Genomic DNA, 12,880 nt, shown 5'->3' on the forward strand with positions numbered 1-12,880 from the left:
TTTGCATTTCTCTGCACTCCTCCACCCCATCCTGTCTGGTCGAACACCCCCTCTCACTGCAATATGCACCTTGCTGCATGCATTCATGACACCATAGTGTCATATATATATATATATATATATATATATATATATATATATATATATAGAGTGTAAAAAATTTGACATATTTTGTAATCATGCCTTGAAAAATTGTAATGCTAACAAAATATTTATTCTTGTATACATGTTTAAGGAATTTTGTTTTCTACTAAGTTGTAATATGAGCTCTGTTGGATGTTATGTTTTAATATTTCACCTACAGTATTTGTATCATAGGGATTTGGAATATTTCATTTTTATATTTTTATAAAATCAATGTTTTTTTGCCTCTTACTTATGTAACTAAAGTTATAAGTTTTAACACACACACACACACACACACATATCCTAGTCTATAAATATAAAAGCGAAAATGTTTGTGTGTGTGTGCGTTTTCGTGTATGTCCAAGAAAGGCTTTTTTCCGAGAACCGATCGGTCGCCTCACAACTTAAAACTTTATATATTGCGCCTAAATGATAATATCTACGAGTTAACAACTGGGGTCGCCTGTCTATTTAATTTGCCTGACTTTGAAAAGATAAATATTCCACATATTCGGATTGCCGCATGTTGGTTTCACTTTTCAGTATAAAAACAGCGAAACCGGATTCAAACCGGATGTAAACGTCACTGTCAACTATCCTGCAGTAAAACGATTTGACCTCATTAAAAACTGGGGAATAGCGCGATGTTTGACATTAACTTTTTAATCACTCTTGCATTGACTGTTGCTGTAGCGCAGGTGTTCAGTCTTAGCCTATGGGCCTCAAGGCGCCGGGTTCGAGCCGACCTGTCACCAAGTCCTCTCCCTTTATTTTTTTTTCCCCATTTTTAAAATCACTGTTTTTTTTTATATTTTAACAGGGTTAAGTTTCCTTTTTGTTCTTCTTTACCCCCCCCCCCCCAATGCACACACCTACAAGCACCCGGGCAACGCAGGGTACCCCCCACTAGTCTTCTATATATATAATAGTGAAAATGTGTGTATGTATGGATGTTTGCTTTTTGTGTATGTCCGCAAAAGGATTTTTTTTCGGCGGCTTCTCGAGGCCGTTGCTCATTTTTAAAACTTTTTATATCATGTCGAAATCATAATATCTATGAGCTACTAATGGGTGGCACCCGTCTATTTTATTTGCCCGACTTTGAAATGTTAAATATTCGACATTTTGGGATCGCTGCATATTGCTTTCGTTCTTCGGTATACAAAAAACGAAACTCGATTCGAATAACTGGCCCACGGCCAGTGGTCTCTAGAAAGCGCTGTAACGTTTGGTCAATGTCGGCTTACTGTCGTCATATCAGACGGTTGCTTTCATTTTGAGACGAGACACTTCCCTAATAAACTGGGGAGCTGGTTTTCTCCAAAGTTAGGTAAAAACATACAAACCGCGCTATTGACCTCATTAAAAACTGTCCCGTAGAAAATGTTCACTGCTGAATAGCTATTGCTTACGTCGTTATCGTCGTCGTAATGCTCGCACAAGATGTTAACTCTACGACTTCTATTTGACGTCATTTAGTGCGGGGCACCTGTCAATTCTCTTCTTAATTAAATAAATTCAAACTTCTTTCAGTAACTCATTCTTGCTGGCCAAGCAGTTAACATGTCATGTTTTTTTCACATTTTATTTTCCAACTTCACCTCAGGGCTTCGGGTTCGATTCTATCTAATTACCCCCCCCCCCGGTGTTTCTTTTTGATTTAAGAGCATACACACCTCAAAACACCCGGGCAATGCAGAGTACCCCCCGCTAGTCTATATATATAAAATCAAAAATGTATGTATGTGTGTTTGTATGTCTCGCAAAAACTTTCGACAGAGGCAACGGATTTTCACGAGATTGGTATCATTTTGAAGCCCAACATCTTGGACGGCAAATATCGAAAAATTGGCCAAAAACATTAATTCCTTCACCCTAAACTGGACCTACAAGGAGGGGTGCCGAAAAAAATCGTTTCTTCGTTTTCTCTCCTCCTGCTACTATTACAATGATGTTATGTTTAACCTAGAAAACATTGACGTTAGTTTAAACCACCTGCAAGTGTTTTTAAATGTTTAATTTTATCCGTTCTCAGTTGTATGTCTCTTTGGCATAGGGGTAATGTGTCAGACTTTTTTTTTTCCGCCTCGATGCTTCAGGTTCAAGCCTAGCTTCCTACCTAAACTTTTTTTCCTCTTTTACACCCTTTTTCCCCCTTTTTGCTTTGTTTTGGTTTTTCCAATTTTTTTTAACATGTTTTTTTTTTTTATAATATTAAAACAGGGTCATCCTCTCCTACATACACACCTCCAAACACCCGGGCAACGCCGAGTACCCCCTGCTAGTAATAAATGAAAGTAAAATGTGCTTAGCTTTAACACTTCATTGCAGTTTCACAGTATCACAGATCACGAGATGTGTTCGACTGGCATCAATCAAAAATCTATACGTATATTTGTGTATCAATAATTTATTCATTTGAATATTTATGTTTGGTGATGAATCGCTGATCCATAAATATAATTTCTGACTTCTGTTGATGAGTCATAGCTCTTTTCTATTCTTATCTCAGAGGGATGAAGGAAAATGTTTGGGAATAATAACTAGCAATAGATTCATGTAAGAAGAAAAATATGCCAACATATTCCAAACTTGTTTAAAATCTGATTATGTTTTATCAACATTTCAAGATACTTTGAATTTCCCCATCAATAACTTAGAATACTTAGATATTGAACCGTCCTTTTACATATAATGATATTATATATTTTAAATATTATATAAGCCCTACCCAAGTTTCACAATTACTGATCATGTTATTTAACCATCTCCTTAACACTTGTTAAACCTTATCCTAGAGCCTTGATAAGCAGTGGTTCTCCCCCCCTGTTTGAAGTTTAAAAAAAAAAAAAAAGAATTAATCCATCCCTCTCCAGCTACATAAACTTTGTGTTTAATTAATAATTTGCAATTAATATGGTTTTGGCTTTAAATCTATATAAAAGTGAAATTGTCGGTGTGTGTACAATTCACTACCAAATTACTCTGTCAGTTTTCAGTCTACGGACTCGAGATTTGATATAAGAGGTATTGAGATTTGGGAAAAATCTTAATTGGTTTTCAGCCAGAAATTTGGCTGTTAAGGGGTCAAAGTTCAACGATTTGACCCTTGAAAACTCTACCAAACTCCTCTGCCAATTTTAAGTCTAAACACTTGAAATTTTAAATGTAGGGTACTTGAACATGAATCAAACTTTTTAATTTGTTTTGGCTCAAATCAATGTTAAGGGGTCATAATTGGGGTTAAAGTTAAAAAAAAAAAAATTGACCTCTGCTGTCTCAACAAATTACTCAGCCAATTTTTGGTCTAAACATTTGGAATTTTACATAAAGGGTATTTAGATATGCAGCAAGCTTTTTAATCAGTTTTTCGGCGAAATTTGGCTGGCAAGAGGTCAAAGTTGAAAAAGTTGATCTTTGCAGACTCTAGCAAACTCCTCCGCCAATTTTGGATTTAAACACTTAAAGTTTTAGATGTAGGTTACCTGGATATGAGTCAAATTTTTTAATATATATATACATATGCACATAAAGTTATAAACAGTACATAGGGTCCGAACAAAGCTGGGCTGAACTGCTAGTTATTCATGAAGGATGCTATAAAAATGGCAAACAAATTAATTTTTGTTTTATGGCATAGTCATGTTGACATGCCGGTTCTCTTTAGGTCACCAAAGTTAAGTACCACTGAGCTTATCCAATGCCAAGTGAGTGATCATTTAGGAATACTAAGCACGATATGCTGTATGTGTATGTGTAATAGCTCAGGGAGATGAACACCTCTGCCGTACCTAGTTCTAGGTCACCCCGTTAGCTTCCTTCTGATATTCTGGAGGGTTACCACACAGGGAATAGATGGAGATGCTTTGCCGTGGTGAAGGTAATACATCTAGAAGTGGGTGGTGGCTCCATTGAAAATACAAACCAGTTAAGGAAGCTTGTTGGCTCTGTAGGGCATGTTCTAAGGATGATGTCAAAACAAAACACCCGCTTTCAATTTGTCATGAGCCAGCATGGAAGTAATAAGGCTCAGAAAACTTTCATTAGAAAGTTCAAGTCAGTCCACAATCTTGTCTAAGAGGAGATAGTAAAATATTTTCTTTTTGTGAAATACAAGATCTTAATGGCACACAAGTGCAATATTTTAAACATCATAATTTCTTTAAATAAGGTATTTTATTGATTAAAAAAAAAATTTTCAATTTTGTTTTAATTATTTCTTATTTTTTTATTTTTATTTTTTTTAATAGCAGGATCTAACTTTGACCCGAAGTACAGTTACAAAGGAAGGCTGGTTATACAAAGGCCCGGAGGGTCACAAAGATAATAACATAATAAGTTTCACACGGGTAAGTAAATACTTCTGATAGTTTTGTATCTAATGTTTCATTTGGACTCCTCACATGTACATGTGGACAATTTTGCTGACTTATACTGTTATTTTAATTATTTTTTATTTATTTTTTTATACATGGTAGTCACCACTTATCAAGGCCTGGAAGCCATTCGGAGATAAGGGTTATTGGATAATATGGCGGTAATTGTTAGTAATGGAGATTTGATAAAGTGTCTTACTTAAGGGGGTGGTTTATCAGGAATTTTTTATATTGGACTTGAAGACATCCAAGTTGTAGTAAGGTGAGAAACCGGCAAACGGAAGAGAGTTCCACAGGCGTGCACTTCTAAGGAGGAAACTTTGTTCATGGAATCTACATTTTGATTTAGGCACAAATAATGAATGGGAAAAATTATTGACATTGGCATCAGATGGGGTAATGCATTAATGCCTTCAGACGGTGTAGGAGTTCTATCTACACTTTTTTATTTCGTATCCTCAATCTCTTTACATTTTCTCTTTATTTAATTTCGTTGCTTTGTATCCCCTTCATCACTCTTTTTCTTCCTCCTCTTTCTTCATCTAAATTTCTATCTGCATCCCTCTTTCTTCACCTCATCCCTCTTTGTATCCCTTCTTAAGAAGCAGCTTATAGTATATTTTAAAATGAAATTTTCTTCTCCATATATTTACATGTTCAAACTGCATTTTGAAGAAAACTGCATCCTCTCCCTGGCCATGGACAGCATATACAGCTTGATATGGCTATAGACTATAATTTTTTGCTATCTACGAGGTGCCTTCAATAAGTTTCCAGACTTTTTCGTACAAGCATTTGAAATTGTCATAGATTCTTAAAAATTCAGTATGTTATTGTTATACATTTTATGAGCTGACTGACCAATTTCTATGATTTCAGGTTCAAATGAACAGTTACAGCAAGAATTGGAATACACCCTACTAAAGCCTGATTATCACAGCTGGTGAATTTTAAAAGTTCACTTTAGAAGAACGTTAAGCAATTCTGTTTTAAAGTTGGAAAAAATGCCACAGAAATGTCTGGAATGCTCCAAATTGCTTTTGGACCATCTTGCATGAATCAAGCATCAGTTTTTGAATGGCATAAGAAATTCCAGAAAGGCAGAGAGTCTCTGAGGGACTATGAGGTGTGAAAGGAGTAAGGAAGTCAGAACACCGTAGTTGATCGGTCAAATAAAGAATTTCATGGATAAGAACCATCATGTGTCCATAGAGACAATAAGTGCACAGTTTGATGCCAGTGTAGGAACTATACACACAATTATTTGTGAGGAAATGAAGATGCGAAAGATTTGTGCGTAGTTTATCCCAACGGTGCTCCATTTTTGTCACAGACTATTTGACCAGGATAGGTAGCAAGACAGTTCTTCATCCTTTCAATAATCCAAACCTTGCTCCCTGTGACTTTTGGTTATTCCCTAAGCTCAAGAAAAACCTTAGAGGCTGTCGTTATGAGACAATTGAGGAGGTGAAAGAAGCTGGTACGAGGGTCATTGATACGCTCACACAAGAGAACTTTTATGGAGTCTTTCAGAAGTTGTTGGAATGGTACAAGTGTATTGCAGCCAGAGAAGATTACTTCAAAGAAGACAAGAACTTCATGTCTGCCCATATGAAAAAGTCTGGAAACTTATTTAAGGCAGCTCATATATAAATAACATGTGAGGTGTGTTTGTATGTACACTCATGACCTTATCGGCAGAATAGTTATGGAATTGGAATTTGGTTTTTAAGCATGGCAGAAAAACACTAGACTTTGATGGTATGACTACACTGAAGAAAAAAATGGATCAGAGTTCTTGAGTCAGTAGATATTGAACAGTTAATGTAGCAAATCCAATTCACAGGGTTTAGCCAAGCAAAATCTGTAAGGAAGTGATTAAAATGAATTTGAGAAAAAAAGAGGCATAAAGACCTGGACAGAGATAGGTTGATTTGGAAGTAAATTTGTACCAGCATGTAAAACAGACGTTTAACTGATTATGATGATCAGTCGGTGAAGGAGAAATCCTTCTAGACTGAGGCAATTTAAACTTTTTGGCCCAGTTCAGAGTGATCCCCTTTTGAGAAGCTGGATTTTCCCTGTATTTAGAAATGACTATGTATCTAACTCTGTTTTGGTGAGGAGGCAAGTAAACAAAGTCTCTGTTTTGCTAAAGCTAAAAAATTGGAATATAATGCAACCTACTATGCTGTAGAGCATTGCCGAGGCTGTCAAGTAACCAAAACGATTGTGTGTCATGATCGGTGTTGCTGTTAGGAAAATAGAATGTTCAGAAAATATTTATCAAGGCGAAAGGTATTTTTACAGATAAAATGTTTGTTAAAAATATGTATCAGGGAATGCTTGCATTGAATGTTAGAACATAAACAATGGAGATGATTTAGTGATGGCATCAGGTGATCTTAATGCTGTGCATACTAATGACATAACGAGATGGTTTAGAAAAGACACGTACAGCTTAGTTTAGAATTTGGAATCTGACTGGAAAAGTCAGATAAGTTAGCATGAAAAATATCGTCTTCATATTTTGGAAGCTGGGAAAGGCATCACCACTTATCAAGGCCTTGCCAAAAACTTTGCAGCTAATTCTACCCTTTGCGACCAAGGCTGCCAACCCCCAATATTTCCCCCTGTATCAGAAAACACGCTATGTGATATACAGATATCTGTACGTGATGTTGCCAAGTTAATCAAAAACCTTGATTCCAGTAAAGCAACCAGCCCTGACAGTATTCCAATTATAGTAATAAAAAAAAAACTTCAACCAGAACTAGCGCCTATTGCTTCCCATCACCCTGGAAAATCTCATCAGTATGCTCTGTATTTCAGAATTCAGGTGATCGCTCATCTCCCTCTTAGTACAGGCCAATAAGTCTCCTGTGCATCATGAGTAAGTTGCTGAAATCTGTGTTAATAGAGAAGTAAATCAACCATCTCTGCAAAAATAACCTTCTTAGTGACACACAATATGGTTTCCGTTAATGTAGAAAATTACAGCATCTTGCAGCTCTGATGGGGAAATAATGACCCGTGAAATAAAGTTATATAAAAACATGACTTCGATTTTGTGTTTTCTTCTGGAGAAACTTTCAATTACAAACCATCCTATAGGAATGAGCATTTGTTATGTATTGCCCCGTAGTAAATGAACGATCTTTATATGTGTAACCATTCTTCCACAGTTGAATATTTAATGAAAAGAACATTGCAATAATGTTAACTGAATGTATACACATTATACTCACTAGAAAATAAGAAACATTTATAAATATATGGAATATTTTATATACACCCATGTTATATAGACGAGTATGCAACATAGTCACCTTATTTTTTATTTTTTTTAAAGATGTGCTATATTATCTGTGAAAATCTAAATTTTCTACATATTTTTACTAAAATATTTCATTTTTCTTGATATTAAAGAAAATGAGATGAATTTTAGATTTACTTTTAATAAATCGATATAATTTAAACTTTTTAATTTGTTCTTTTGTTTTTCTTTTTAAAAGCAAAGTTTTTGAATTTTATTGTTCAGGATTTTCGTTTAAATCTTTCCATCATATTTTCTTGATCGTTAAAAAAAGTTTTTTCTGTATTTTGCAGCAATTCAAGCGTAGATATTTTTGTTTAAAGCAACAGACAGATTATACGTATATCCTTGAGTTTTACAAAGCTGAAAAAAAGAATGAAACAAAAGGTGCAATTTACTTGGAAGCCGCATCGGATGTCGTCAAAGTGAGTACAAGTGGAGGGTTCATACCTTTTTGGTAAAAAATAAAAATAAAATTTGTTTGTTTCTTTTTTTTTTTTTTTTTTTTTTAAGCTTCGTGGTCACCTGTATAAAAGTAATGACTCAGAAGTCTACTTTCTCTCTTTTTTTTTTTTTTTCCTATTTGACCAGACTGGTTACAATTTGCTTACTCCCTCTCCTTTTTTGATTTAATCAGCATCCTGTTATAGTTCATAAGTAATTTTTTTTAGTTTTTTCTTTGTGTAAGAATGATCAAGACAGTCATAATTCTTCTACTTTTTCCATCTCCATCATTCTCCTGTGTGTTGTGACTTTTTTTTTTTTTTATTGTTCTTGTCCAGAATTCCCCCTTCATTGAAAAACAAAGAATAAGAAAAATCTGTATATCTACATACCCATGACAAAACGAAAATATATTCCAAAAATTACGTAAATTGATCAAGTAGTTTTATTTTTAAATAAGAAAATCAAATGTTATGATTAATAGCAAGAGCGGCTGTCTGTTCCACCATTTTGAAAACAATCTAAAAAAGAAAAATAAACAAAGGGAGATAACACTAATTTAAACTTGCAAGATTTATGTTGTAATAGCTACGAATTCCCATTAATTACTTAAAAATGATCTTTATAAAATAAAACTATCAATTCACGTGATTTTTGGGATATGATATTTTCATTTTGTCTGAGATATGTACATGATACAGATTTTTCTTTATTTTTCTTATCACTTTGTTTTTCCTAGGGATAGGGTATTTTACCAGATGGCAAACATTCTTCCATTAGTTTAGTTACTCCAACCGAGAGATCTTTTTAAGATTCTAACTCTCCCTTTAAAGTGCTATTGTTTGTATATTTTTTGCACTTGGTTCACCGGGCATATTCACCCGATAGTTTTTTTAAGATGGGGGCTATTTATGATCAACAAAACCTATTCACATCTTTCTTTTCAGTGCATTTTAGCTTTTCTTCTCCATCTCCTTGCTTCCCTACCTCATCCTCTCTGTTTTCTTTTCCTTTCATTTTTGTTTTCTCTCAAACATTTTTTCTTTCCTCATACTACTTATTCCAAGAAAATAATTCTAAATTTTTCCAAAAGCATCAGTGGTTATCTCCAGATTAAAATGTTTGTTTACAACGTCACATTTCATTTTCCCATAAATTTTTATGTCAATTTGACATGTTAATTTATTTTTTTCTCATGTAGGCTTTTATATTTTTATATTATTTTGCTTACAAAATCTAAAATAAAAAAAAAATATATATATATATATATACGTAAAAAAAAGTCATAAATTTTCTTATTTCTTCGTTGTGGGATAAACAAAGTAAATTTAGTTAACATTTTATAGAATGTTAAGTCGAAAAATGATGGTGTAGTCGACATATTGTTTATCAATATTGACTAGAATAAGAAAAAAAAATGTTGCTCTTCATCGTTTATCTGGTTCCTTTTTTTTTCTTATTGTGCTTCAATCTGGATGTTTTAATTAAATTCACATATGGCTATGTAAATGACATCACATTTCAAAATTCTAAGTTTTCTTCGATTGTATATCCATGCTACTTGACTAAATCAACCTCTGCTGGTTAATTAAAATCATTTTATCCTATTTGGTCCTACCAGACTGTTTGAAGATACTGACTTCCTGACCTAAAATGCACCAAACATTAACAGATTTGGCATTAAATAATCCAAAAAATGGTTGATATGCAATAAAACAAAACAACCAAACCAAGCCATTTTGTCCTATGGCTGCACATGTTGCATCTTGCTAAATCAAGTTTTTTTGTGGTTGGTAAATGACATCTTCCCTTGATAACTTCTACAGTACAAATCAACAGTTAAAGTTAAACTATCATTGAATCTACTGTTTTAATCTTTTTGAACTCTCAACACCGTGAAGGAATATGCATTTCTTGGTTGGCCTAATGGATGCCATTGTCAGCATCCACATCATTTTATAATTTTTATTTCCTTTTATCAGAAGGTCTGACATTTTCTAACAGCCTGCAAGCTTGATCTCCAAGCCTAGTGCCCTTGAGGATTCAATCCATGACAATTCCACTGAGATCCTTGATGCTTTGCATAAAAGTTTTCTTGGGTCAACCAACTCTACCCCCAGTTTTCCACTTTAGTGCCGGGGCATTTTCTTATCTAAGTCATTCCTTTCAAGGTGGTCAAACCAACATATCTAATGGATCATCTAGAGTTCAAGGTTTGTTTGTATTTTCTTTAGGGAAATCACTCCAGACAAGGCATAAAGCCACTCTATGTAAGCAGTCATGTAGTCATGTTATGTATGGGACCAGGATGGTTCCAAAATTAAGGCCTCCTATTTTTTAATTCAAAAACTAAAATGATGAAGGGTCACAAAGACGGAAGTAATATCATTACCTTTAGTGCTCTAGAATTTATTTTTCTACATAGTCACCACCATTCTCTATGCATTTTTGTCGGCCTATTTTGATGTCTCAATTGTAAAAATTAGGTATGTGCTTTGTCACTCACATCTGCTGCCACTCTGAAATTGACAAACCCATCTCTTTACTGTTCTGACATCAATTGTATTAATTTCATAAATGTTCAACAGGCACCAGTGAATATTAATCAGTTCAGTTGTTTCTGTGTGGAGGAATTCAATGATGCATCTCTGCTTCTGATGCATGCTCATGGCAGAGCTTGCTTTTTTGGTCTCACATTGTCAATATCTGCAACATAGAGATGGAACTTTCAGGTCATGAATGCATTAGTTTAGTCATCATAACAATGCAATTTATAATCCCTTCTAATCTATTTGGGCAGAATAAAAATATAGGAGGCATTACTTTTGGAATGTTCTTCGTATAAAGCAGACGTGAATGACTTATTTTCAATACAATAAAATGAATGGGCTGGGAGAAGGTGAAAAAGAGGATGTATAAAAACGTGAAAGACAGAAAGATAGATTGAGAGATGTAAAGAGATATGTTTTAATATAGATGTAACACAGACTTTCTAACATCTCTGATTTTGATTTTTATAATCCTGAGCAAGGCCGGCTAATTTTGATAATTAATATACAAGTGTGATTTGTATTATGATAAATTTTTACAGGTCACCATGTCATACAAATTGCCTTCAATTTATAGAAACGTTTTCTATACCCTCAGCTTCTTTGACTTACATTTACTGCCATATCTCATTGAAAAATTTTTTTTACAATTTACCATGTCATACAAATTCCCTTTCATTTTTCAATGCCCTCAACCCTAACTTTGCTTTTGTGCCACATTTTCCCTGTCTCATTGAAAAAAAAAAAATTGTTGGATTTTGTTGATGCCAAGTGATGGTCTTGATTATCAAGTAGATTGATGATTAAAACAATGGGCGTGGCACCCTTTCCATTATATCGGTGTTGGGTGTGGGGAGAGTTTGAGGATGGAAAATTGTATGCATTCTTAGTTGATGGAATCACCCCCCCCCATTTCCTCCTTCACTATCTTCCTGGTTCCTGTTTCTAACTATTGTTTCATTGTTAATTCAAGAGTCAGAAAAAATGAAACCATATTATCACTTGACAGCTGGAAGACTTATTACCCTCTCTCTCCTCCACAAGTGTTACAGTTTTGAAAGTGATGGGGGAATTCCCTCTTCCTAGGAATAACTGGCAAATACAAAAGAATAATTAATACATATGCATGATGACATTGCCAGGGAATATAAAAGCCAAATTATTCACAAAAACTATGCTGATGTCCATTTTCTGAGATATCATGTGAGTGTGTTGACTTGCAATCGATTAATGGATGTTAACCGGCTTCATTTTGTACATGAACATATAAATGAAAGATAGGTATAACAGAGAATAAAGGAGATTTCCATGATTAAATAAGACATGAGAAGTTACTTGCCCTTGAACAAACATGGCTACTTTGACTGAAGACAGACTTTTTCAGTTTTTTTTTCTACAAAGGGATTACCACATATCAAGGCCTGGAGGCCACTCGAGAATAAGGGTTATTATAGTTATAGTTTCGTATTTATTATTAGAAAGCCAATTCTCTATTGATTATTATATTGTACGCAATATATAGTAGTGATTTTAAGTTTTAAAAAGAAATATGATTTGAATATCATCAGCTAAAAGCGAAATCAAAATATTTAGCTATCAGATAAGTACTGTATTTAAGCACTTATGTATTAGTTATGACACTGAATCCGAAAATTATTTATGGTAAAATCGTGCAGGCATCTCATCTAGATTTAAATGTGAGATATATAAGACAGTTGGATTTGAACATATATATCCATGTGTGTGTGCGCGCGTGTGTATATCATAATGTAGGAATTTAAAATTTGTGATTTGAAAAAGTTGAATTTCAAATATAGAAATTTTATTGTATGCAAGACAATACAGTATAGTAAAATATTTCCTTAACCCATGAGTTTTCGATGTTTTATTACAAATATCATAAAAGGTTTGCACCTAATTTGCTAAAGGTAATAAACATAGAAAATTAAATTAAATGTTTTTGAAGTTTTTAAAATCATTTTAGCTACATAGAATAAGGGAAATTGGATATTAATGCAGCAAAAAAGAAAAAAGAAAAGGATATTGAACTTCAAATCGTAAGTGTATGC

At 33.9% G+C, this 12,880-nt stretch overlaps 1 protein-coding gene across 23 annotated transcripts in view; it reads left to right on the forward strand.

Moving 5' to 3' along the window:
• Positions 1-12,880, forward strand: part of LOC145287890 (dedicator of cytokinesis protein 9-like) — a 718,435-nt gene that overhangs the window by 242,420 nt on the left and 463,135 nt on the right. For 21 of the 23 annotated variants that reach the window (XM_080135819.1, XM_080135816.1, XM_080135818.1 and 18 more), the window contains exons 5-6: positions 4,377-4,475; positions 8,112-8,243. In XM_080135819.1, the coding sequence (XP_079991945.1) occupies positions 4,377-4,475; positions 8,112-8,243 (231 nt within the window). The remainder of the gene's footprint in view (positions 1-4,376; positions 4,476-8,111; positions 8,244-12,880) is intronic. The other 2 variants (XM_080135813.1, XM_080135821.1) reach the window with 1 other exon arrangement.

The sequence above is a fragment of the Euprymna scolopes genome, chromosome 11, assembly GCF_053919585.1.
Source record: "Euprymna scolopes isolate OS-2025 chromosome 11, ASM5391958v1, whole genome shotgun sequence".
Lineage (NCBI taxonomy): Eukaryota > Metazoa > Mollusca > Cephalopoda > Sepiida > Sepiolidae > Euprymna > Euprymna scolopes.